This window comes from Daphnia pulex, chromosome 11 (genome assembly GCF_021134715.1).
Source record: "Daphnia pulex isolate KAP4 chromosome 11, ASM2113471v1".
NCBI classification, from domain to species: domain Eukaryota; kingdom Metazoa; phylum Arthropoda; class Branchiopoda; order Diplostraca; family Daphniidae; genus Daphnia; species Daphnia pulex.
Window position 1 is genome coordinate 3,385,996 of NC_060027.1, and position 26,008 is coordinate 3,412,003.

General features: G+C 40.3%; 2 protein-coding genes across 2 annotated transcripts; one reads left to right on the forward strand and one right to left on the reverse strand.

The window, feature by feature from the left end:
- Positions 1–759: 759 nt before the first annotated feature.
- LOC124208197 (barH-like 2 homeobox protein) lies at positions 760–3,252 on the forward strand. The gene is made up of 4 exons (XM_046605940.1): positions 760–1,066; positions 1,147–1,230; positions 1,409–1,512; positions 2,606–3,252. Exons 1-4 carry the CDS (start codon positions 823–825, stop codon positions 2,660–2,662), a joined length of 489 nt encoding a protein of 162 aa, XP_046461896.1. The 5' UTR covers positions 760–822; the 3' UTR covers positions 2,663–3,252.
- A 2,074-nt stretch (positions 3,253–5,326) lies between these two features.
- LOC124208198 (cyclin-dependent kinase 4-like) lies at positions 5,327–25,221 on the reverse strand. Its single transcript, XM_046605941.1, has 7 exons — positions 24,598–25,221; positions 21,044–21,373; positions 17,160–17,328; positions 7,660–7,801; positions 7,324–7,491; positions 7,074–7,234; positions 5,327–6,996 (listed from the first exon to the last, which is right to left on the reverse strand). Exons 2-7 carry the CDS (start codon positions 21,192–21,194, stop codon positions 6,615–6,617), a joined length of 1,173 nt encoding a protein of 390 aa, XP_046461897.1. The 5' UTR covers positions 21,195–21,373; positions 24,598–25,221; the 3' UTR covers positions 5,327–6,614.
- Positions 25,222–26,008: the final 787 nt, after the last annotated feature.

Consider the following 26,008-nt stretch of genomic DNA (forward strand, 5'->3'; position numbering starts at 1 on the left):
CAAAGCCAAACAATTCAAACTTTCATGGCGAGTTAGACACAATCAGCAAGCTACAAACGTATATATGAATAACCCTGCGTCAGTTTATACGAAAAACCTGTTTCTCGGGATGAATAGAAAAATATGAAAAAGTCTGTTTCAAAATATATATAGAAACAGCCCCCCAAGAAAATTGTCGACATTTACAGAATGACAGCTTGAAGGGTTGAGAGGAAAAGTCTAAGATGTACATATTCCACCCGTGACTGCACGCCTGTTTAATGGTCGGTAAAACAAGTGACCGCGCATTTCCATCCGGATTGCAGGCTCTCCCAACAGAAGCCACTGTTGGATATGTATATTCGGTAAATAAAAAACAATCTTATAGTATACGGCACGCCTGTCATTTGAAATGTAAAAACGGAGAATTTTCCAAGACGGATGATGATGAAGTAAATGCGGATAAAAAAGAACGACTGAGATCCATTCAGAATTGTTTCAATGGCCAATTCATTTCATTTTTTTGGGGGTGCTGATTCTCATCTACTCTCATTTCTCACGTAACATGTGATGTGCCCGGAGAGACGTGTAAACCAGGGCGGATTATAACCTGACCCGGACGACGTATGCGTCGTTTGTAGAACCTGAGTGACGCGGATGAGGATGCTTCACGACGTCCGCGCGTGATGTGACGCAACAGATGCAAATGTCACATTTGTTAAAAGAGGGGAAAGAGAGACAAGTTAGTCGTAGTTTCATCCAGTCGCGGTGGGAGGGACGAAAATTACGGACGCGTGAACAAATTTCATCCGGCCGGAATGAGTTGTCGTTCCACCGTCGACAATGCCGGTCCGATCGTTTAACATTCAAGATCTACTCGATTACGATCCTAATAACGACGATTGCGTTAGCAGCCAAACAAGATCCGCCAAGCGAGAAAAGGAATCCGGTCGTAAAGAGACGGAAGAGACGGACGTGACCGTCATCATCGACGTCGAAAACCATCACCAGGATAAAGTGTTACTTCACAAGGACGAAAATGGCATCGACCGGAAGAACAAAAAAGATCGAATCCACAATTCAGAAGGTTAGTAGGCTACCAGGCAGTTTTCTCAATTGACAAAATTGTTTCAATCTATAAAAATTAATCCGCAATTAATCAAATAGTTCCATTGCCGATTTACATCCGAGCCGATGCGAAATTCTGCGGTTCGTGGCCACCAAAGAGACGCATCCGCACCGTCTTCACAGGTCCGTCTTCTTATATTAATTTATTATTTACACGCACGTCAAATTAAAAAACTAAAAACCCCCCCAAAAAAATTTTGTTTTGTGTTAAATTTAAACTTGTTTTTTTTTTGTATTGGCCAAGACAAGTTCCCTGGAAACTTATTATAATACTTTTCATAATTTTTTGGGATCAATCCAGTCGGTCAGATTAATCAACTTGAGAAGCGGTTCCAGACACAACACTACTTGACGGCGGGAGAACGGATCGACTTGGCACGCCACCTAAATTTGTCCGTCTTGCAGGTGTGCAATATAAATATATATAAGAGCTAACGCAGCACCGCAATCGCCCGAGCTCTGATGCATGTTACGTCCCCCCTTTCATAAATAATGTAACAATAATCTCCGGAAAAGAAAAAAAGAAAAATTTAGATTGAAATAGAAACTTTCGTTTGCAACTTTTCAGCACGTCCAGTCCGACATCTAGAAAAGAGAGAGATCCACTTTGGTTCATTTGGTTGGAATTATTTCTTTTTTCATTGACCTGGAAAAAAGCTTTGCCAACTCTATACACTGCTGATAGTCTATACATGTAGGAATATCAGATTGTTATTTAACACACAATGTATAGCTGTGGAGCTACTTTGCCAGACACGCCAGTGCACAATTTGATGACGTAAACGCGATCATGCGATGAGAAACTACTTTGATCGGTAAACAGACTCGCAGTCAGGACTATTTACCTAACGAACGTGTTGTCTATACATTGTTGATTCGGTCGTTTCTATTTGATATTATACTAGGGATACGATTATACGATTTGGTTGGCAAATTGTACCGAACGTCGAAACTGTCTGATTCTATTCTACTAATTAAGAATTCTGAGGAAATGAACAATTTGCGGTTTACCCAATTTGCAATGGGCCTATTTTACTAATGAATTAAATCGAGACTTACCGAAAAGGATGTTGTTCCTGGTCAAAATGTAGATAGATGTAACCACTCTACATCTTTGGCACACCACAATCGCCATGCAGCACCAGTAGAAAATACAGTCACAACTGGAAATAGTTTGGTTTGAAATAAAATGGTTAAAATAAATAGATATTACAATTTTAAAAACAACGCAGAGTAAAAAAAAACACCTGCACACTTGACAACGAGACAAACTACTGGCCACTGATGCCAAAATGGAACAGCAACAATAGGAGGAAGGGTAGGAAAAATTCGAGAAAAAGAAAAGTGGTCGGGAAGGGTGACATAATAACACACAAAGGGTGCAACGGTTAGTTAGCTAACCCATTCCACCACGTAATAGCTTATAAGACCATCCCCTAACATTCTTTTCGCTATATCAAATCATTTTCTTTTTGTTCTTTTTTTTTGTATCACGAAGGTCAAAACGTGGTTTCAGAATCGCCGGATGAAATGGAAGAAGAGCAGCGCCGCTTGAATCCATCCTCACACAAAAACTCATTTGATTTATTTCTGTCGTGACTTTTGGTTGAGCAACACGGTATCTAAAGATCTTCATAAATAAATAAACATGTCGACTACTACTACTACAACTATTGTCGGCGTCTAGTGCAGCGTATAATAATGCCGAGTTGAAAACCAAAAAACAAAAACGGAAAACAGAAGATTACTTCATGAATCCATGATGAACTCAAATCATAATAATTTATTTATAAAATAACAAAGTTTAGGGGGGCAGGTGCTGCATCTGTTGATGCGTTTCAAGAGTCGCCGGTGGAATAGATCACGCGGTAACGAGTCACGACGGGAACTAATTGCGCGCCCAGCGCGTCATTTGTATATAGTGCGTGTGCACACTTGTTAATTTCTAAAAATAAATAAACGCTAGAAGATTTTCCGAGCTGTTCTCCGCGTATCAAGTTAATAAGGAACAAATTATAATTCACCGAAAATCTCTTTCGCCCATAATCTACACGCGAGTCCATTGAAATGACGTGCAGTGTAACACCACGTAGACTAGATAATTCATCACGGTAGTAAGCGATATATTTATATATACGATCAGAAATCTCAGGATATTATTTTGTGGCCAGCTGCCACACATTTTTAACGGTTTAAATCCCTGACGGTTTTTGACAGTTCTCTAAAGGAAATGGGGAAAAAGAGAGAGAGCCTATTTTTACAGGTACGAAAGAAAGAAAAAAAATTGTGATTATGCAATCATTCGTTATTTATTCTCCCCAAATCGCTTCTTTCTTTTCTGATTTAATCCCAACTGGATATTTCCAGTTCACAAGGCCCAGGACAGACTCCGTGTGTGTCGTGTCCAATCGATTTGTCATGAGAAAAATTTTCCTCTCGGCCTTTTCCGGAAAAAAAATTGTCGGTGTGTGTGTGTATGTGTTAGCCTACGCATTAGACATTTAAAAATTGTCGGTGTGTGTGTGTTAGCCTAGGCATTAGACATTTAAAAATCGGGTATTTAAACGGGTGGATTTGTGTTGCCATCTACCGAGTTTCCTTTTTTTATTTCTGCCCGGTCATGATAAGCCGACGTTTCAATATAATAAATGGACCACACAAAAAATAACAAGGATGATTAATGATGATGATGATAGAAAAAAAAAATAAATCAATGAGAGTGGACGAGAAATCGTGTGATTTAATTTATTCCCCGTACAGAAAAAAATTAAAAAAAAGGAAATGACATCATTTTTCGTATGTAAATTTTTGTAATTTTGTTTTTTTTTTTTTTTTTTCCCAGGAATTTCGTCTACGGTAGAAAGAAAGAAAAAAACAGAACAAACAAATGAAGAAATAAGGGAAATCCCGTTGTTAGCCGGGATTATCTCAATGAAAAAGGCGGCGGCGGCGGGTGCACAGCGCAAAGGTGCACGAATCGCAACGTGATGCCCGCGCGGGACTTTCTCATCTTGTTGTTTTCATTCCGAAAAAAAACCACTCGAGACGACAGACAACATTCGTTCGTGAGTTAGCAAAAGATTTTAAAGAGACGAGGGAGCTCTGTGCCAGGTTTTTTCCCATCGCGAGAGGGGATTTCTTGAATATCATCGATCACCTTTCACGTAAACCCCCAACAAGTCAAGTGACAAGCCGCTCGTTTCTCCTCATCACAACACGTGTATTTACCATGGATTATACAAATATATATATATATATATACTTGCATAATTAATTTTGACAAAAATGAAAAAAAAAATGACAAACATTCAAAAATCAAAATTTTCAAAAAAACATTGTGTTTACGTAGTTTTTATAAAATATAATTCCAACTGCCGATCCGGTCGATTTTGTTTTACTCGACCGGATCTCGTCGTTGTAGCGTATGGCGCACATCCCCCCCTTTATTAAGTCATCGCATCGGCGATTTCGTACATGAAAAATGCCGATATAAAATCGAGACACCAACAAGTTATCGGGCGATTTCCAAATGGATACAAGAAAAACAAAATTACACACACAAATAACCAAGACAAAAACAAAAAATTCGAATGTAAAATTACACGGGAAGAAATGAAGACTCCCTTTTCGCTTTTCAGACAGCACCAAAACGGATGGAGACATTTCCTATTTATGTCCGTGGGGGTGTGAAGTCAATCATATTTGAATCAAGGGGCAAGTACAGGGCACATGATTGTTTGCTTCAAAGACAAAAAGTTACATAGTACAAGATACCATTTAAAAAAAAATCACAGAACACGGCGATTTGTGAACAACAACGCGATTGGTTAACGAGGCTGTTAACGCATTTTGGTCGGAGAGAATAATAAGTTGTTATTGGTCATTGAAGGGCTATTGGCTTACTTATGTTTATCGTCCTACGAACGGGGCGAGGTCGATTTCAAAGAAAGTCTGATCGTGCTCAATCAAAAATTGAATAATTAAAAAATAAATAATAATAAAAAAAAAAATATGTTGGGGGATGACTTAGGTGGTGTGGTTTTTATTTGTTGTAGCTCGGACTGTAAACTAATTTTTTTTTTCCTTGAATTAATCGAAAAATAATAATAAAAAAAAAATTGGTTTAACTGACTTGGCTGTGGGTGGGATATGGAGGGATGGAGGTTTGAGTTGTGAGTGACATATTGCGCTGAGAACGGATTGAATATTTCGTAGGAAATTGGATTTTTTCTATATTTTCTCGATTATGGCGGATCGCCAGTGAAGGGCGACTAATAGCAAAAAAATAAAAATAATGGAATAAAAATAAAAAAAGGAGACTACTTTGAGTTGTTGAGACTGTTGTAACCTGGCGGTTTTTCTTTTCTGATATGTAGAAAGTTTCAATGAGACTGTGAGGATGTGGGCAGAAGTCAGGGCGAGTTGGAGAGATGTGGAGACCTGTAGGATATGTGTAGATTGCGGATATGTTGTTGTTGTTGTGGCAAGAGGTTCGGTTTCCTTATTGTCAAAAAATGATTTCTTCCTTCTGTCCAGTTATTTTCAATGCTGTACAACGGGCCATAGAAAACTAGATGATATTCAGAACATAAAGTAGTATGATACAGAAAAAAGAAAAGAAAGAAAAAACAAACAAACAAAATTATGACATTCCATTTGGCGAACACTGTAAGGTACAAGTACAAGGTTGTTGTGGCGGGGCAAAATCGGCTTAGCACTGCAACACGATCATGATTCAATTGTAATTCGTAAACGGCGCCCATTCGTTCGTAGAAAGAAAAAAAAAATAATAATTTATTTCGCAATTGTAGAGTGAAAGTAAAAGTGGGGGAAAAAAATAATTATTATTTCAATGGGTAAGTGGGTATGTTGGTAAAGTAAGATGAGAAATCGGCCTTCTTATGTAAGTTGCTTTTTTAAAAAGGGATCCAAGAGTCCCGGAAAAGTAACAAAAGATGGGGGAAAAATTTGATTTAAGGACATGATTTGAATCGAGTAACGGACCGATTCGATGGAATGACGATCGCTCAAGTTTATAATTGAAAGGATTTTTGAAGGGGGGGTTAAATTGAAGGGGAGGTTGACATCTGTCGTTCCGCCGTAGACTCTGCAGAGCAAATTCGGCAAACTATCACAGTCGTTCCCTTATAGTCATTAAAAAAAAAACAAGATTATCATTTTCGTTGTCGTTTGGTTAACACGCAAAACCCAATTGCGTGTGAGGAGGAGGAAAGTGAAGTCACGGAAGGAAACTAAAGAGAAAAAAACTGCTGTGGCTGTTATGGGTTGTTGTACTCTAGACATGTTTGCATTGGTTGTTGCTGGATTCGGGTTGTGGAAAAAACTAAACTTGAAAACAAAAAAAGTACTGCTGCTGCTGCTGACCAACGGGGTTCAAATAAAACGGGAAATAAAGGAATTTCACCCCAGGTGAAAAATGGAAATCAAAGTTACAGAAAGAGAAGAAGGGCGGAGGTAGCGTGAAAAAATTAAAAAAGTTCCACGAGTCAATTGTCGGGTTCGGGTAGCTGGCCGTCAGCCGACGAGTGGCCAGAGTCGTCGTTGCTACTGCAGGACATGGGGACGGGCGTGTCGGATCGAGCGGAATCGGCCACTGGGCTGCTGCTCGAAAGAGAAGAGGAGGAAGACGGCGAGAAAGTGATGGGCGTGTAGCCGTCTTCGCGAAAGTAGCGATGCTGCAGGGCCTCGGCGGCCGTCACTCGCCTGGCCGGGTCGAAGGCCAGCATCTGTTCCAGGAGCTCAGCGCCCGCATCACACAACTCGGATGAAGACACAGCGTTGCTGATGGACGTTGGCGGCCGATTGGCGAAATTGTTCCAGGGTAGCGACGTTTCTGGCCATTCGTCGATCGAAGGCGTTCCAATCACACTGTCGAAATAAAACAAAAAATAACGGAATTAAAGAAAAACAATCCAGCATCCAGGGACTTGAGGCCGTAGGCTTACTCGAAGATTTTGGAAAGTTGATCCGCTTCCGATTGGCCGCTAAAGAGTGGCTTCCGGCGGAAGAGTTCGGCGAAGATGCATCCGCACGACCAAATGTCGATCGGAGTGGCGTAGCTTGTCGTCAACAACACTTCCGGCGATCGGTACCATAACGTGACCACCTGGAGCCAAATCAACGACGTCACACCCACTCCATTTCATCACAACAAAAAAACGCCATAAAGAATGTGTAGACAAAACTGCCACTCACCACTGAAGTGAGAACCATGTGAACGTCGTAAATGCGGGCCAATCCGAAATCCGCCAGCTTGACCTGTCCAGCCGCCGTGACCAGCACGTTTTGGGGCTTCAAGTCTCTGTGGACGATCCGGTTGGCGTGCAAGAAATCCACTCCGCTCAGTATCTGATACATCAAGTACTGCCAGGTGGTCACATCCAGTCGAGAGTGTGGTGGACATCCATTAGCCAAAGACAAAGAAGAAGAAATTTTCAATGCAGATTAGACACATGTGTTCTTCCAACGCAAAACGCAATCTCCAAAGTGAAATAAAAGTTGAGAAAGAGAGAGGTAAAAAATTGAACGAACCTTGATGCGTTCAGCTCCGAGACCAGGTGATGGGCACCGTTCCAGGTACGAGGCAAGATCCTGATCCACGTGCTCAAACACCATGTAGAGGACCAACTGTTGCTCGTGCTCCAGCCGCGGGCCGTGGCAAATATCCAACAACCTGGAAGATAGATAGACAAAAGCTAACGTCAAAAATGGTTATCAAGTTTCTTGGCTTTTTTTGTTGTTGTCTTGGATACCGGTCGTCATTCTATTTCTTTTTTGGGGGTTTATCAAAGAGTGCTGACATGCCAACACGGAAATAAAAATGGAAACTAAAAAAAATGGGGAATTTTTGTCCGGGGACAATAGTAGTTTCTTGTTGCCTCCGCTTCAACCGACAATCACAGGACCGACACAAAAGGAAAGAAAAGAAAACGGCAGATGGCGCCATGTCACTCGCGGGTGAAGAAGAAGTTGCGGTGGGAGGATCGGTCCGCCGTCCATCAAGGACTTCATCTCAATTAAATATCAACCATCATCAAATTTCACCTTTTCTCCATTGAAGATGAGAGAGGCCGAGCAAGTAAGAAGATAGTGAGAAAGAAATTCGATCCGACGATCATTTAACAAACAATTTTTTTTCTTTTCTTTCTTATAGACCCGAGTTCTATTCAAGTTTTCTTTTGAGCATTGGCCGGTCTCCATTCAATCACCAGTAAGGGGGGAAACAAAAAAATACATCCATCACACAAAATAGCCCCCCAAAAAATCCATCAGCACACAAGACTATTGCCCCTCTGGTATTGAATTCCACCAGAGAAAAAAATCCATTCTGGCACATTCTTCCACATACATTTGTGAGAATGGTGTGTGTGGATGATGGCGGTGGGCCTATAAATCCTCGACCGAAAAAAAGCTTTTAATGATCCGAAACACGAGTCACTTCACACTCGATTTCAGAGTGGCAAAGAATCGATCATTAAAAACAAAAGAGAAGGAAACTGCTGCTCTCTGAACGAGTTTTCAGTTAGTAGTGGCCAGTCAAGTCCAGAGTCTTGGCGACAAAAAAAGATTTTTCTTTTTTTAAATTTTTTTATTTCGTGTGGAATGCCAAAAAAAAAATTTCCAGTGTGTTAAAAAGTTCAAGGCAGTGTTTCTTTTTATATATATATATTTGAAACAAAAGAAGCCGCTAGTTTTTTTAAAGAGCAGGGCTGGGTTTCCTATAATATAAAAGGCAAACTACTAAAAAAAAAAAGACGGACCTTTTCGGGCTTTTCTCTGTGAATGATGGGACCCCAAAAAATAGCCCCCCAAAAAGAAAAAAAAAAAGACTCGGCCCATGGAATATAAACCCCCTCTAAGAAAATGGAACATTACAAACACTAAGGGTATATATATACGTATACCTACAAGAAATAAAATAAAGTTTTGGCCTTCCATCCTTTTGAAGAGCTCAGTCATGCCGAAGTATAGAGACGGACTAGAAAAAAGGGGGTCAAAAATACATAGAGTAGGGGGGTTGTTGTTATTATAGAAAGGCCCTTTTTCGCTGTGGAAGAGAGAGGGGATAGTGTACACACCGAAAGGAGGAGCCCCATTTCCTGTGTGTTCTCCCGCGGTTCTCCTCTTCGCTGCGGTCCTCCGACCACCGAAGAGAGAGAGAACAAACTCTCCGCTCGCGCTGAAAGGTCTAGCGTCCATCTCCTCAGAGATGTTTACTCGACTTTTTCCATTCAGAAAAAAAAAATATTTTCTTCAAATAGAAAGTACACTCGATCCTGAAGGGGAGAAAAAATATGGAAGCCAAAACAAAAGCATAAGACGAAGCAGAAAAATGCCCACCCCTCACCACTTACGGCGACAACAACTTCTAGCACTTAAAAAACAAACATGTCTGTCGACCTCATCAGATAAAATGTTCTCCTTTCTTCACGTCCAGCAGCAGCAGCTAGGAAACTATCTTCGCCCAGTTTTGTCTATTACCTATATCGATTGATTTATGAAATATACATTTGGGAGAGTCCGTTTTACAGTTGCAAAGCTTCCAGGAATCCTCCACGTAGTACATGTTTCTCTTCCGTACGCGCATTCCAGTTTCCCAGTTGAACCAGTTTCAAAAGACCCAATTGTTTCCAACTGACTCGGGCGGTCATAATTCCATTTCGAAAAATAAAGAGGCCCGACAAGCCAAATGCGGGATGGTTTAACAACTTCCTGCGCCTCACAAATCTAAAATTCCACCAACTTGTAGATACACAAAAGAATCCCTGTATAGTTCCTTAACTACTTGCTCTCCTTTGTAACTCTACAACTTCATATCCATCCAATTTCCGCATACACTCTTGTGTGTGTGCAGTAGTGGCCGCTATAACCTGGTTAGAGAAGGAAAATAAATTCCACCCGATGGGGGAATAACTCGGCGACAGAAAAAGAATCTCAGACGATTGTTTTTTTTTGTGTGTGGTACGTACGCGGCGGGCATTTCAAATGAGCTCGAGCGTTACAATCAAGATCACCGGCAGCAGTCTTCTTCTTTCCATTATTTTACTGCTGCTGCTGCCGACTCAGAGTTCGTCATCCAATGTGGCGACATTGTCTGAATGTCATTCAGTTAGAGTGCTCGGTCGACAGCGGTCGAAAAAGAGTTTTTCTGGTTTTTATTTATTTCGCAGAGAGAGAGGAGCCAATCCATTAAGATCAGCCATCCATCTCTTAGTCCCTTTCATAGTCGTCGCCCCCCTCCCTTCACACACACAGCCCCCCACCAATGGAATAACGAGTTAGTGTTCCCGAGTGGTCCATTAATCACGCGGACGCTTTTGCGCCAAACCTAGTCCTTCCCCCTCTCTCTAAAAAGACACAACACGCAGACACGAAAATAGAGAGAGAAAAATAAAATAAAAAAACCTGTATGGAGGATTAGCAAAGGGCCATCGATATTCTAGAGCCAAGACAAAAAAAGAAAACGAGCCAACACATTGTGTGTGTTCGTGATTATAGAGCTCCCGTTCAATCGAAGAGCTCTCTCTCTCTCCTGAATCAAAAGAAAAACAAGTTGGAACAAGGGGGCATCGGGAAACGAGAAAAGAATTCCCATCGCATTCCAATCGAAACCCAAAAAAGAAAGAAGAAGAAGAATGCAGACGATCCAGCAGCTACAGACGACAATTATGTCGTAATGACGTAACGCTACCAGCGACCAATCTAGCAATAAATCATCAAATTCGTCCACTTTTGATACAATTCCAAAATCACGAGAATGCGAAAAAAACACAAAAAACATGTTCTCCTTCTTTTAGGTTTTGAACCAGAGCTCGTGGTCAAGCACAGATTGTGGGCCCTCGAAAAAAGATGGAGATATAGCGCGCACCTACTGTAGACATTCCTTCAATCTTTGATCTCGTTTCTGGTTATTTTTCCCCCTTCCTGGCTACAATTTCTCTGAAATATTCAAATGATGATCGAGTGGAGAAAATCACAAAAAAAAACTAGTTCTCCTTTACTGGAAATTTTATTTTTTGGGGAGAAAAATAAAATAAAACAAATTCTTTTATTTTTTTGTTTCGATTTCTCAGCGGCAGCTCCCGCACTTCCCGCTGTGCGTGACACGCGCTGGCATACACCGATAGCTAAAAACCCCTCCGCCATTGACTTGTCCATCACAAGATGGAATGCTCTTCTGTTACGGGGTTACAGAGAAGAGGCGGCACAACACAAGCCGGGCGGCTTTCAAGACACAACAAGAAGGAACTGGTGGGGAACGAAAAAAAAAAGACAAGATTTTTGTGTTCTTCTTTCTTTTTGTGTCTACTTCTCCACCGTTTGACCCCCCCACCTGCTGTTTGCCGACCTCCTGTACAAGGGACAATCCAAGAGAGAGAAGAGGAAACAAGTTGACTGTTGTATTGATTGCAGTGGTGCTACGAAGGAAAAAAAGAAAATAACTTCCAGGTCAGTCCAGTTCAGTGTGTTCTTCAATTATTGAAAATCTCCCGCAGAGTTAAAGTAAAAAGAAAGCGACTCTCTCAAATTATCTATTGGAATGTGTTTCTCTTTTTTAACATATTCAACACACAATAACAAACCAATCAGAGAGCCCAAAAAGAGAAGAGTATAGAGGGTAGGTAAGGAGGATGTTTCCACTGAGCGCGGGGGGATATGATTAAGAGCAAGAAGGGCGCGGACAGTCAGAGAGAGAGAGAGTCTTTTACGTGCGCCGGAAAGGTCAGAATGAACCGAAAAAACATCAAGATGATGATGAAGGAGTAGCAGAATGAAAAGAGCTGGTGTTGTTGTGTACTACTACTACTTGGCGGTGGAGAGGGAATAATAATTTCCAAAGAATGCAAACAACCGGTGGCGACTCTCTGGCCCAAAACAAAAATTTAAAGGAATGTCCGTCTTATTTTTTTGGGGTTTTGTTTTACTTTTTAGACATTTCGTTGCTCAAAGAAAAATGGCTTTCGGCCGGATGCAATCAAAACCAAGGAGGAGGAGAAAATAGTATGCGCCTTCTCTTGTTTGAAATAATAAAATCCTCACTTTCAAAACTAGCGGGCAAAATAGGAGGTGTTAAAACTAACACGGGCCGAGAAATGTGTCAACGTTGTAGAAAGAAAAAAAGAGAAAATTCTGAAAAAGAAAAAAGTTAAAAAAAAAGGGCGCGAGCGTTTAAAGACGCGTGTTGATTTGCTTGTTTGATTGTGTGTTGTGTGTGTGGGTCGTGAAATGTTTGACTTGGAATTCATTTTCCCACGACGCATTTTTCTCTCCTTTTTTAAAAAAAAATATTATCCCCTTTTCTTCATTCAATTTTCAAGAAAACAACGATAAAGACTTATACTATCGATGATACAAGATGACCGGCCAATTTTTATTTTGTTCCAGGGGTGAAATGGCGCATTCCAAAATAAATAAGAAATATTTCTTTTTAAGAAAAAAGGGGCCCAGCTATATGAGGAGGGTGAATTAACAATCAGAAAAAAGAGCTTCCCTTTGTTAATAAATAATGATGAAACTTTTTCTCCCATTCAGGATTTTCCGGACGGAAATGAGGAGAGGGGTTCATTAGGCTCGATCATTAATTCCATGTGAGTGTGTGTTTGTCGGGAAACCGCAACCATGGGGAGACAATATCACGACCAACCAATTCGTGAGTGTAAACTACAAATAAATCACACGTCTATTCGGATGGAGATTACTCCTCCCCTCACAAACAAAACGATTGGATGTTGCGAATCTGTGTCACACATTCGAGTGTACAAAAGAGCCGAACAGTTTGTAGACAAGAGGGGAAACAAGAGTCTGAAGAATGGAATGAAATAAAAATAAGAAACACATTAAAAATGGGGGGGTACCAAACTAAAAAAAAATATATAGGAGGAAACATAAAAAGATCTCAACTTTCTTTTTGGTTCCATGGCGTTTTTCGGACTCTCTAATTATTGTCGGTGGGTCTCTATCCTTCTTTAAGAAAAAAAAAAAAAAGAGCAACCTATTTCGATATTCCAAGATGAAGGGAGAGACCTTTTTTTCTTTCTGGGAAAACAGAAAAATATTTTTTTCCGGAAATTTATTTATTTTTCTAGGAGATTTATCCCATTTTTTCATCTTCTTTGGATTGCGTTTTACCTTGGAACCTGTCGCTCTGCTTTGTAATTAGGAAACAAAAGTATTCATAAAGAGAGACCCCCGACTAGCCGATCCTGCTTCATCATCGTCTATGGCAGAGCTTATACAACACATCAAGCGTGTTGACACACTGGAAGGAAAACACAAGCGGAGAGAGAAAAAAAGATTTTCGAATAATAATCATAATCATAATAAAAGAACGATTTCGTCAAACAGCGGGGCGGATCTTGGGTGCCAAGGACTCGCCGGCACTCTCAACATCTTATACACTATACCAATATTCCATTAACAAGGCGCGATTTCTCTCCATGTGCGTTTCTTGGACGTCGAAGTTTTGACACACAAAAAAAAATTGAATGAATGGACACTTTTTTTCTTTCTCTATTTTAAATTTTCACACGTTATTGTTTTTGACGTCTCTTTTGTTACGAGCTCATAAAAAACAAAACAACAAAAATTCTCTTATGGAAGAAGTACCGCCAGTCTAGACGAATAAAAATGAGCTCGAGGAACAAAAACAAACATCACGCAAGAAAAATAAAGGAAGCGCGAAATTCGAAACGATTATGAATCATTCAGACACAAAAAAAGGCTAATAACAACATCATCGTTCAGAGAGAGAGAAAAGAAGAAGAAGACTGGTCGCTCGTTATTAGACTATTAAATGTCTTGTTGTTGTTATAAATAATCACGGCAATTCAAAAAAATGTTTTGGAAGGTAGCGCGCGGCCAGCTTCCATCCACCGTCAGTTTGTCTAGTTGGAAAATGATGGACCGACCACTTTATTATTTTTTTTTTTTTTACAAACGGCATCATTAAAGATTTCTTATGCTTCTTCTTTTAGAAACGCAATATAAGAGAGGGGGGAAACAAATGGACGGTTGGAATCAATTATTCTTAATTAAATCTTTATCTACGGATTACGATCAAATGGGTAAGACCAGGCGGGGGGCTGCCCCCCTCGCCCACAGAGAGAGAAAAAAAAAATTTCAAATAAATAAAATATCTAAAGAAAAACCGGTTCTAACGTGATGGAACGCAAAAGACTTTTTGAATTTTTTTTTGTGGGTTCTCCGATAGATTTTTGTGCGCAGCTATCTTTATAGCTGTAGCGCTCAACAGCTGTCGTCAAAATAATTTATTTGGAATTTTTTTTTTGCTGTAGGGGGTGTTTTTCTTTTTCTTTGGAAAATAAAAATTTCTTGTGTTTTTCGCCATTAAAAAGAAATAAATAAAATTAAAAAAAAAATGAGGGAAAAGAAAAAAAAATATTTCTGAAAGCCAAATAGGATTTTCCCCAATTTTTCCTATTTGAAGAAAAGAAAAATTAAATGAGACCAGGTATGTGACAGGAGGAGGACACAAATAAAGAAAAAATAAATATATCGGAACGTGGCTCCGGCTCCATCCATCTTGTACGGAGGATTCTTTCTCAAAAGCATTATGAATGATAAATGCTGTTTCCCGTGACAGATGGATATCCCTCTGCCTCAAAAGCAAGCCCCCTAGAACCCTATTAGGTCACAAGCTATGGCCTCATCTCTCTCCCTCATCTCCTCCTTCATTTTTCGGGGGCTCTTGTTGTTGTTGTTGAATCGTTGATGATTAACGGTATCGGATTGTGTCAACTTTTTCCCATTTAAATGCATAAAGAAGTGGAAAAAATACTTGACACGGACGCAACAACAACACATGAATAGTGAGCCAAACAAGAATTTGTTTGGAAAATAAAAAAAGTCGAATAAATAAATAAATAAAAATTTTTCCTTTTAAATATGAAAAAAAATAACTTTTGCCCCTTTAACTGTAAACTTCCCTTGGACAAGAAAAATATGAATGAACCGCGGGAAAGAAAAAAAAGGAAACCCTCATAAAAATGGAGGGGAAAAAGTGCAGCCACCCAAAAATAAAACCACCGCACTGCACCGGTAATGAAAATGAGGCAATCTAAAAATGTAAATCTTTCTTCTCTCCCACTATGAAAAAGTTTTTTTTCAATTGAAAACAAAAATGTGTGTGTAAGCGGACGACATACTAACGACATCATACGGTGAAGAAGAAGAGGAGGAAGTGGAGGAATGCCGCCGTCACAGTCAACAATTGGTAGGCGTCTTACAGAGAGACGAAACATTCCACCAGCGCCCCCACAACTCCTTTAACTCCTTTTCCTTTTTTTTACAAGTCTATAATAATAATAAAGAAAAAGGAGCAGAAGGGAAAAGAAGCTGGGACTGGCAGGGGGCCGGCCATCATCTCACAAGACTTCTTGGTTGCACAACACACGATTATTATTAAAGTCGACGTGCCAATGAGCCTCAAACCACAGGGCACCTACTACGACACGATAATAATCATCATCACCACCACCACCACCACCACCGGTAATAATAATAAAGGGGCTCGACATAAAATAATTCAAAATGGAAACAAGAGTTTTTCTTTTCCCTTTTTAAATAGTTGTCAAAAAAGTGACTTCTCCACTTTCCCACGCTCAAAAGAGTCTCTCCATAACAAGACACACGGCCGTAAAAGAGGAGGACACAATTTAAACAAGAAAAAACGGGGTGGAAGTATATCTCTATTGGATTTCAACGATTACAATCAATCAATCAATCAAATGGTTTAATGACTTGATTTTCTCGTTTGTCAAAAGGGAAACGACAAATTCCATTCGAAGGTGGTCGAATAGGTAAAAGGCCCGTAACGAAAGCTGAAACTCGACAAGAGCTAAAGAAGAAAAACAACGAGCCGCCATCATCATCCGCCATCACAGTCAGTCGTCGCAAAAAGACTTGGTCGTTTGTCTTTTCGTTAATGGACAAGAGAAAGGATTCAAGTGGATAAGATGTCGTGAGGGTATATAGGAGAAAAGCTAAGGTAAATGCCAAAAAACTGTCTCTCTCTCCAGTCTATATAAGAAGAAGAGGACATAAAAAAAAGAGACGTGACGTCACCAAGAGAATGTTCATTCATTGTCCCCTCAATCCCTTTTTTGTCTCGTCAAGAAAAACCAAATTCCTTTCCCGATTGTTTTCGGTTCAAATAAATAAAAAAAAACAAGTCTGGTTTTTATTTTATTTTTTTTGGGTGGCTGTTGTGACAATCATGGCCGTCATCATCACCAGGTATCGCAAGCCAAGGCAATAATAATCAAATAACATTCTTTTTATTGTGTCTCTCTCTGTGTGTGTGTGTGTGATTGAATACTTTCGAATACAAAAGGAGGTCCTTCAAGAACGACGAACCCGAATGGCAGGTTCAGGTCCAGCGAATATTATTTCTTCTTCTTCTTTTTATTGTTTAAAAAAGAAGAAAAAGAAGAAGACAACGAGAAAACAACAATGTTTGTTGTGTTATATTACCTACAGGATTGTGTCTATCTCTTTTTTCTTTCAAAAGGTTATTTTTATTTTCAACTTTAAGCCACCCCGAATTCTATTCAAATGCGACAGACCGAAGCCCCCCGCAATCTACGAAAAATCAAGAGCTCTCTACAATGATGAAATGAAATGGCGCCTTTATTGTTCAAAGTTGACGGGACGGGGTCACACCGAAAGAAACAAATAATACGCCAAAAAAGAATTGAGTTGGTTATTATTATTAGACTGAGAAAACTATTTCTCTTGTGTCTAGTATCAAGTTTGACTTTTAAGAGAGGAGGACCCTACAAGGAATTTTGTGTTTGGTGTGGACCACCGCACTTTTGGATCCGCACCGGAGCATTTTCAGAATTTCTTTTGTTTGGCTCGGCAAATGGCCTTAAGTCAAAAATTGAGCCGTCAAGTCCGTGTCGGGACATTTGGCAAGCGCAATGAAAAAGCAAGGAGGAGGAGGAGGAATGCGCAATTGTTTGAACTCAAAAGAGAAGGTGAGATGCTTAAATTTTAAAAGATTGACTTACCGGACGATGTTGGGGTGTTCGTACTTTTCCATCTGTTTGAGTAGGGAAATCTCCCGGAGCGTCGACATGGGCACGCCCTCTTCCGTCAGCGGCACCCGCACCTTCTTAAGCGCCACCATTTGACCCTCGTTGGCCGTATCCCGGGCCTTGTACACCGTTCCATAGGCTCCTGTTTTTATGCGCGCGATACAAATCAAACGAAATAAATCATCAAAATTGCTCAGTCAAAAACAAAAAAACAGAAAAATAGAAAAAAAAAAAGTGAGAGAGAAATGACGGCCTCGTCACGGATAGTTGGACATGTTATGCAAATGCAAATAGCTGCGACTTTTGGAACGGCTTCGTGACTACTGGAACGGGTTATAAAAAGAATGGAATAAATATATATCATTGGACGCCAAAGGGGGTGAACTGAACCTCTCTCTCTCTCAATCTATAACTAACTACCAGCATCTTGAAAAGAGTTTTTCGGACATTGCCAACATTCCAGTCCTCATTCCCATCCATCCAGATTAAACGAAAAGGAGTCAAAAGCCACCCACCCACCCAACCTCGGACGAGGAATCTCATCACTTGATACAGGATAGAAAAAAATAGCCTGCAGGAGGTCGATAATATGGAACAAATCAGAAGAAAACGAATTTCATCAAGTCTCACATTTGAAGAGATTTAGAGCATTAAACAGGTTTCATCTTCTTTGTCTCGAATGTCTGTCTATTTTGTCTGTCTCATAACAGCGAATTCGCCTAATCACAACAACAACTAGAGACACAGACAACCTGCACAACATTTGCCAAGGACCTCAACTGGTCCAATATTTCCAATTTCGCAAACTGGACGAACAACGTGTGGATTATTCTAAAATAAGAACTGAATAGCCCACCCATTCTCCTTGAACGAGGAAAAAGAATTGACTTAATACAGGCAAAACCATTCCAATGAAAACGAATTTCATCAGTCTGACATTTAAAGAGATTTCGAGCATTAAACAGGTTTCATCTTCGTCCACGAATGTTTGAAAATGTCCGTCTCATAACAACGAATTCGCCTAATCACAACAACTAGAGACACAGACAGAGGACCCAAGGACCTCAACTGGTCCAACATTTCCAATTTCGTTAACTGGACGAACAATGTGCGAAGGCTCCTTTTTTACATCAGTCTGCCAAATCATTCCGCATTTCAATCGAACAAAATGAATGTAACCTCAAAAGATATTCGATATTCTCAGATATTCTGAGTGGCCAAAGACAATCAGTGACGTCGAGTGGATCGCAAACGAATTGATGAGCAAAGATTCGGGATTAACGACGCGCGGCACAACCACAACGCAAGAGTTCAAACGAAATCATTTCGCAGAATAGACAAAAGCGTCAAAGATAATGCGCCCATCTGCCCATCTGCCTCCCCCTGAACAATTGTCGTATTTCTTCTTTCTGTCTATCAAAACACAAAAGAAAAGAAGAAGAATAAAACTTTCTTATCGTCTATGAGGGTCGCCTTTCGGCGACGAGGCCAGAAAATAAAACAAAAACACACCAAGAAAAAAAGAAGAAGAGATGCGAGAAAATTCCGACAGGCAGGTGCGAATCCCCCCGTCTCCCTTTTTTTCTTTTTCAAAAAAAAAGGAGACAAAGGCCAACAGTTGAGTAATAACGAGGTAGCAGATGTTTTCGTGTCCTTCCCGAAAAGATGTGTGTGTTTTCTTTTTAGAATCTCTTCTCTCAACCTCGTTCCTCCTTTTTTTTCTCTCTGATGGGGGTTTTAAATTAACACAACAATGAGGTGGCCGTGCAGTGCTGGTGCTCACGCAATACACCCAGGCAAGTAATATAGTCACGTGACGGTTGACACACACAAGGCAGATGTGGTTCTTCTGATGAGGGATGTGCTTATTATAAATACTGTCCAGGTGTTGTGTGTATATATATACAAGGGGAGAGAGAGAGAAAGTAAGGGGGGTTGGCGCGCCATTCAAACGAGAAAAAACTCAAATTCACTCACGGCTTTAAAAAAAAAAAAAAAACAGACGCATGATAGAAAGAGGGGGTGAAAGATGGGGAAATGTACACGACCCTAAACTTGTTGAACCGGAAACAGCTGACACCGATCCCTTCGTTGTTTTTTAATAGTTTTTGTTTGTTGGAGAAATCGGAACTCGCGATTGGAATTTCCGATCCGCAGGGAATCGTCAAAATTCTTACGACTAATAAGCGAAAAAATGTCTGCCCTTTTCTTTTACTTTTCATTTCGCATCCCCCTCGGTACAGAAATTCCTGGGCGAAATTCCATCGGAAATGCTATCCGCTCACGATTCTCTTTATTCCGTGTTATTTCGGCAACACATTATAGATCCATTAGGAGCTCAATCGATCAAACGATGATCAATGGAATTTTCTTTCGACTTTTGGGAAATGTGTCTGACCTCTTTAACGTCAAAACTTTACTATTTTTTTCCACCAGGGGATTTTCTATCTCTGATATTTTTGCAGAATAATGTTCCAATGATGTGCACCTCTGGAAGAAGAAAAAAGTAAAGTAAGAGGAGGGGGATATCGAGGGCAAAGAACCTTCTTTCACAAGAAGATGGATCTTTTCTTTTCTTTTTTTCCTAAAGAGAGGGGGGAAAACTCGGGGGGTTGTTGTTGAATCCCTACCAATAGTTTTCTGTATAGAAGTACAGAGAGGAGGGACGGTATTGTGGAATTCTTTATTCCTCCCCAAAAAATCTTTTTTCAACCGAAAGTCTATACCCAAAAGCAATGACTAAGGGCGAAAAAAAAAACCGAATTTCTCGGTGATTGGGGTAAACATGAAAATATTCCAATTTTTGCAATCCGTCGTCTACCTGTTGGAATGATGCAAAAATATGATGAAGTAGCGAAAAAAGTAAAAAACCAACATTAATAATATATCTCTTCATAGCTCGGGGATTTTTTAAAAATTTTCATTAAAACAACTTTGGCCAAGAAGACTTTGTTGCTCTCCCAGGTAAAAACAGTTCAGGTCAGAATATACACATTCCTCGGCTACTTTATTTTATATACGCCATCCCCACCCCCCTTTCGCCCTAATATAAACCCCCCCCCCCCAAAAAAAAAACCCAAAGAATAGAGAAAAAACCGCCCTAAATAAAAATTCGATGAAAGAAGAAGAATGCCAAAAAAATCCCTAGCTAGGTCTCTTACATGGCCATACTTTATTATTATATAGAACAGCCGATGTACAAGTAGTGTAGGTCCCCCCCTTCTTTTTCTTCTGGTGGGGGTAGTTATTTTTATATCTATATATACACACAGCAAGTATACACACATATAGACCTAACCTAGTATAGAATAGGTCTTTTCATAAGAAACCCTATATACATATAGAATCCCTATTGAATCAACCCCCCAATACTACAAGTCTAACGGGAACAAGGGGTGGAAAACGGTTGCGCAACCTACTGTACTTGTACGTAATAATAATAAAAAGAAATACAAGTAGGCTTTTTATTCTCGAGCTTCTCTTATGGCTCCTTTATTATATATATACGTGTACTACGACCCCGTAAGGAGAGACATTCCTCACTTTCCTGTTCTGATATCCCCAAAAAAGCTCTTTGCCTCCTCTATCTCTCTATCTCAAAGATATAACTGTATTATCACACAAAAAAATGTCCTAGTGTGGGTGGGTGGCTCGGCGTGAATGTCGAGAATGTGTTGGGGAGGCGATTTGTCCACGTCAAGTCCCGAAACGACACACACACAAAAAAAAGGGGGAGAAAGACTCTGCTTGACGGAAACAAGTTGATGAATAAATTCGAGCAAAGTGTTTCGAAAAATAAAAAACCCTTTTGGGATTATGTCGGCCATTTTGTTTCACTTGGTTATTATGTAACGTACCATTGCCGATGAGGGCGATTTCTTCGTAATGACTGGAATCGCCCATGGCACGCCTCTGCTGCTGTTGTTGTTGTTGTTGCTCTCCTACACCGACGACTTTGGACGACATCGAAGACTTTTTGTAAGCCATCGATCCTGCTGTGCTGGGCATGACTTATTTTTGTTGCTTCTTGTGCTCAAAGACGGGGTGGAACGTGCGGGGGCCCACCAGCCGGAACTTCCGTCTTCAGAGATGACGACGACACTCCCCAACTCCTTTGCGTCGCCTCCTACACCGACAACAACCAGGAGACCATCACAGCATTAGCCAGTCCGCCTCGCCGCCATCACCTAAACAAAGAAAATGATCGATTAAAAATATGCCAAAACGATTCAATAATCGACTCGATAAACACAGATGATTATACACAAATATTCAACACATGAATCAATAAAACGGCTCCTAATTTACTCGGCAGCATCAACGTGTTTACTGGCGTCAGTTTGAATTGATTCGTCACCATCAAAAATCTATAAGCGTCCGTCTTTGAATCTCAGAATGAAAGAGCCCAGATGGACCCCAGCAAGTCTTCCATGACTGAACAAACACAGAAAAAAGGAGGAAGCCGTTTCTATACAATTCTAACGTCTCTCATTCAAAAACTTCCAGTTCCAGTAGTTTCCTTTTAAACATCTTCGCGTCTATTGTTCCAGTCACCAGAAGAAAAAAAAGTCCGATCGGATCCTCTAGCTCACAAGCAGCTGTTGCTTCTGCCTAGTTCCAACTGCTTTTTTCTTTTTCGCTCTTTCCTCTCCCCTTCCTTTGGCAAAGATGTATGAATGAATGGATGAATAGGGGGGATAAGAAATGGAAACATTTGTGAGTGTGTGTGTGTGTTTGTGTGAGGAGAGAGGAGGAACCCCACAAAGCTCTCTTTTCCAACACCCCCGGAAGCGGAGTGTTAGTAAACAGGGCTATAAGGACAGAGGGGGTCATATCTACTGTATCTGCATCTTTCCTTTGCCTGTTTTTTTTTTTCCCCTTATATATTTTCACGGAGCATTCCGGTGTGAGTGCGGAGGAAAAAGATAGTGAGAGCCTTAAAGAGGGAAAATAAAGGTGAGGAAGAAGAAGAAGGAAAAATATACATACAAGGGAAAAAGAGAGAAAAAGACTTTGTCCAGTCATCTTATCCGGTCAAACATCTGCCCGACAAGCGCGTACCAGGTCAAACAAATATCAATGGAAACTTTATATTCTTTTAAACACAAACTTTTTCTTCTTTTACCTTTAGTTTCTAGATATTTTTACAACCTACTTCTTTTGTTTTTATCTGTCAATATAAAAACTGTACTAGCCCAAATAACCGCCAATAACGAAAAAACACATTCCTCTCTACACCGCCGACTGACTGCCCACTTAAAAATCCCAAGTCCAATTTTAATCGCTGATGGCAAATACAATTCGATTTGGATGAAAAAATGCGTTTATCACACATCTAGATTAACGGATACGTCACACTTTTTGGTAGACGTTAATTCGTGGAAGAGATGGTTTAGTTTGCGCAGTGCGTGATATTTGTTCCACCCACCCAGGAGGCCAAAAACTGAACGAACGCCATTTTTTTAAAAATAAAAATTGGTGTGGGGGCACTGTCGTCTGCATTCACGAGATGGAAACTGACACAAGCGCTCATAATACGCTGATAAAAACTCATGGGTAAGAGAGAGAGAATGAGTGAAATCAAACAGACGGGAGAGAGAGAGAAAGATGTGAGAAAGGCCAGACAAAACAGGGCGCCACCACATGGGGAATGGGGGGAACAGACATGTACAGACAGTCGCACAAGAGTTAATAATATAAAAAAAAAGTTGCTTGTTGAATGTAATTTACTTATGACAAGACCAGGCCATGGCAACACGCACATGTGTCTCAATCGAGACTAAACCCTCTCACTTTGACTTCCGCATCTGATAAAAACAAAAGATCCATTTCCTCGATGTCACTGCGGGATTGACGAGATATCGAAGGTAATGCTAAGTTACTTGTTCACATTTCGGCTTAGAGAAGAAGCTGGTGCAGTTCAAATTTCCACAAGAAATCCCATCGAGATAACAACTAGACTGTAATTGATCAAATGTCCAGCGAATTTCAGCGATTAATCGAGGAAAATATCCGGACTCACGCCAGAGACACACACACACACAACGTATAGACACGTCGTGTGTATAATAATCGGCAGTGATGACGTCTATAAAGTCTCTCCCGAACGAAAATAAAAAGACAAAACTGGCTCTGGCACACACACGCCACTAGGGAAATAAAAAAACAAAATGGCCGCCGCCGCCATTTTAGGCAACTCACGAGACGCGCCTCTCACGGTTCTTGCCAACATGTCGTGCCATGTCAACTGCGGGATATAAAAACCTTTCCCCTATTCCTACACATTTGACAAATCGAGTCGCTCTAATTCAAACTTTATTGAAAATGAAATATTTCCAATATAAGATAAGAGAATAAATGAATGGAGTGAAAACCGGACGTCATATCACGAAAGGACACGTGATCGGATCATGGGAAGTCGACGTCATAAAAAGAATCAGTGACGACATTATCCATTAATTTTTTTAAAAAAGGATTTTGCAACGATTGGTGTAATTTAGAATGGGACAAAGTAAAGAACGATGTTGCTCGAGCATCGTTTACCATTTACATCGATTTGCTTTTGTAACTGTTGGCGAAAGAATCTACAAAATTATGCAGCAATGCAGTCGGTTAAGTGTCTAAATAGGGGAAATTCAAATTTTAAAAACAAGTTAAAAACAAAAAAAGACTATGAATGAAGAACGAGTTGGCCGAAAAAACTCCACCCTGGAAACTAAATAACCAAAATCTCTTTTTAAACCCTCTGAGCTGCAATGACGAAATGATTATATCGTGGTTTGACGAGGGGAAACCTCAAATGTATAATCAGTCGGAAATTGACTTAACGTCCTGGCGAGTCATACTATCAAAGTGAAATTAGTTTTTTTTTTCGAAAGACAGTTAACTTTAAATATAATAAAAACATGTAGGCTCATGGAAGATAAGGGAAGGTCAGGACTTTTTGGGGGAGAAACGGAGAGGTCGCCAAAACATAAAAGGGAGATCCCCGTTTTTTCACACGGTTCTCTCGGTGACAGGACCCTCTTCTTCTTCTTCCCACACACACACAACTATATACTGTACACCCTTCTCTCCTAGAAATTCAATCAAATCTAATGTATCGACCAAGTCGAAGCTAGAGAAAAAGTGTCGCGTTGCGTCTAGACATGGCAGCCATTGGAGCGATCCACACAAGGAAATCTTGTACTAGTCGGCAATTTTTGACTCGTTTGGCCATTTCAACATGTGTGTGTGTGTGAGTCTGGTTGCCGTATGTGTTATGTAAAGAACGGCGCAAAGTCTGCGTTGCTTTGCCACGAAGCACAAAGTAAACAATCAATATGGCCGTCAAAATTGGACATGGGGGTCATTTAAATTCCATCACGTTTCCCAACGACGAAACAAGAAAAATAAGGAAAATTTTACGTACCAAAAATCAAGGCTCAAAATCGGCAATCCGGTCACTTGAAATCCCTAACCACGCGACAGAAAAATGGCGAATTCCTCCGCTATCGACGTGTTGTTCACTTGATTAATATATTTTCCAAAAATAAAATTTCCAAATTCAGTGTTATTTAGACCGTGTCAAACTTGTCGATGGGTTCAATTGGGCACAGACACGATGGACACTTTTTTTGAATGGCAGTTCAGTTCATATAATTGATGAGAGATTAGGAATATATAAATGTGCTCAAGTTTCTTTGAAATTGTGTTTTTAGAGAAGAAGGAGAGCGAAAGACTTGGAGATCTGACTGGGACGCAGAGTTGGGATTGAATGGAGAGAGACCATGGAGAAAAATGGAAGGGGGCATGGCCAGGACGATTTTTCAGACCCCCCCTTCTTCTCCTGCCTCCCGGTGCACTACACCCAATGATGGCCCCTCCCCTCTCAAATGGGGTCCGCTGTAAACCGAATGGCGGCTTTCGAACGGGCAACACATTCCGGTAAATCTTTTAACAATTTGCACGCAAATCCTGCTACTCATTTTTTATTACCGATTTTATGTTTCACTTGAAAAGATTAAGACTGTTACTGTGCACTTTCTCGACGGCACAGGCGATTTTCTAGCAGACGATGATAAAAATCCAACACGTGTCTAAACAATCGAGCGCCATCAGGTGGCCATTTTATCGGACACAATTTATTCACAGACTTTTACAGCCAGTTGATCGTTTTAAGTTATGTAACACATTCAAGTTATCTCACATTTTACTGGAGATCGGACGAAGGGTAATTCAATTGATTGCACAAGTAAAAAAACGGAGATATCGACAATTGTAAACAAAAACACAACGGTGAGAGCTTCCATCTATCGGCCAATTCGTAGTGATTGGAGTCATTTCAAAAATGACTTTCAAGCTCGTACACTTCCGGAGCTGAGCTTCAAGCAACATAACCCCTCCCTTCCTTGAAAAAATGTAAACGTTGTTCCTACTCGAGTGTCTCATTTTACTAATAAAAAAAAAGAAATAACAAGGCAGAGAGAGACCGTGTCGAAGAGCGCCGGGAGTTCGCAACCTTGATTCATATCTTAGTTCCTTTTTTTATTTATTTATTTATAATAATAATTCGTCGTACGAGTGCTGCATACAATTTTTTATTTTTTTGTTGTTTAATCCTTCGACACAAATTCCATTTTCAAAATTTTCCCTGCAGATAAGTTTGTCGTTATGCCGGTATTTTATTGTTACAATAGATTCCAGCGCTATCTGTGGCAAGTAATAGCTCTTTCAGAGGCTTGTGTGTGTATAGAACTCGATCTTCACATCGCCTTAAGCCCTTCTCCAATTTGAAACATGGAGACTTCTTGCATCAGAGATCAGCAGACCAAAGTACACGG

Bases quoted from the DNA above. Each gene is read 5' to 3' on its own strand.
- LOC124208197 (XM_046605940.1), top strand. From the start codon at position 823: ATGCCGGTCCGATCGTTTAACATTCAAGATCTACTCGATTACGATCCT. The intron at 1,067-1,146 runs GTTAGTAGGCTA...TTAATCAAATAG, and splicing joins TCGAATCCACAATTCAGAAG to TTCCATTGCCGATTTACATC. The intron at 1,231-1,408 runs GTCCGTCTTCTT...GGATCAATCCAG, and splicing joins CATCCGCACCGTCTTCACAG to TCGGTCAGATTAATCAACTT.
- LOC124208198 (XM_046605941.1), bottom strand. From the start codon at position 21,194: ATGCCCAGCACAGCAGGATCGATGGCTTACAAAAAGTCTTCGATGTCG. The intron at 17,329-21,043 runs GTACGTTACATA...GCATAAAAACAG, and splicing joins AATCGCCCTCATCGGCAATG to GAGCCTATGGAACGGTGTAC. The intron at 7,492-7,659 runs GTTCGTTCAATT...ACCACCTGGCAG, and splicing joins TCGGAGCTGAACGCATCAAG to TACTTGATGTATCAGATACT.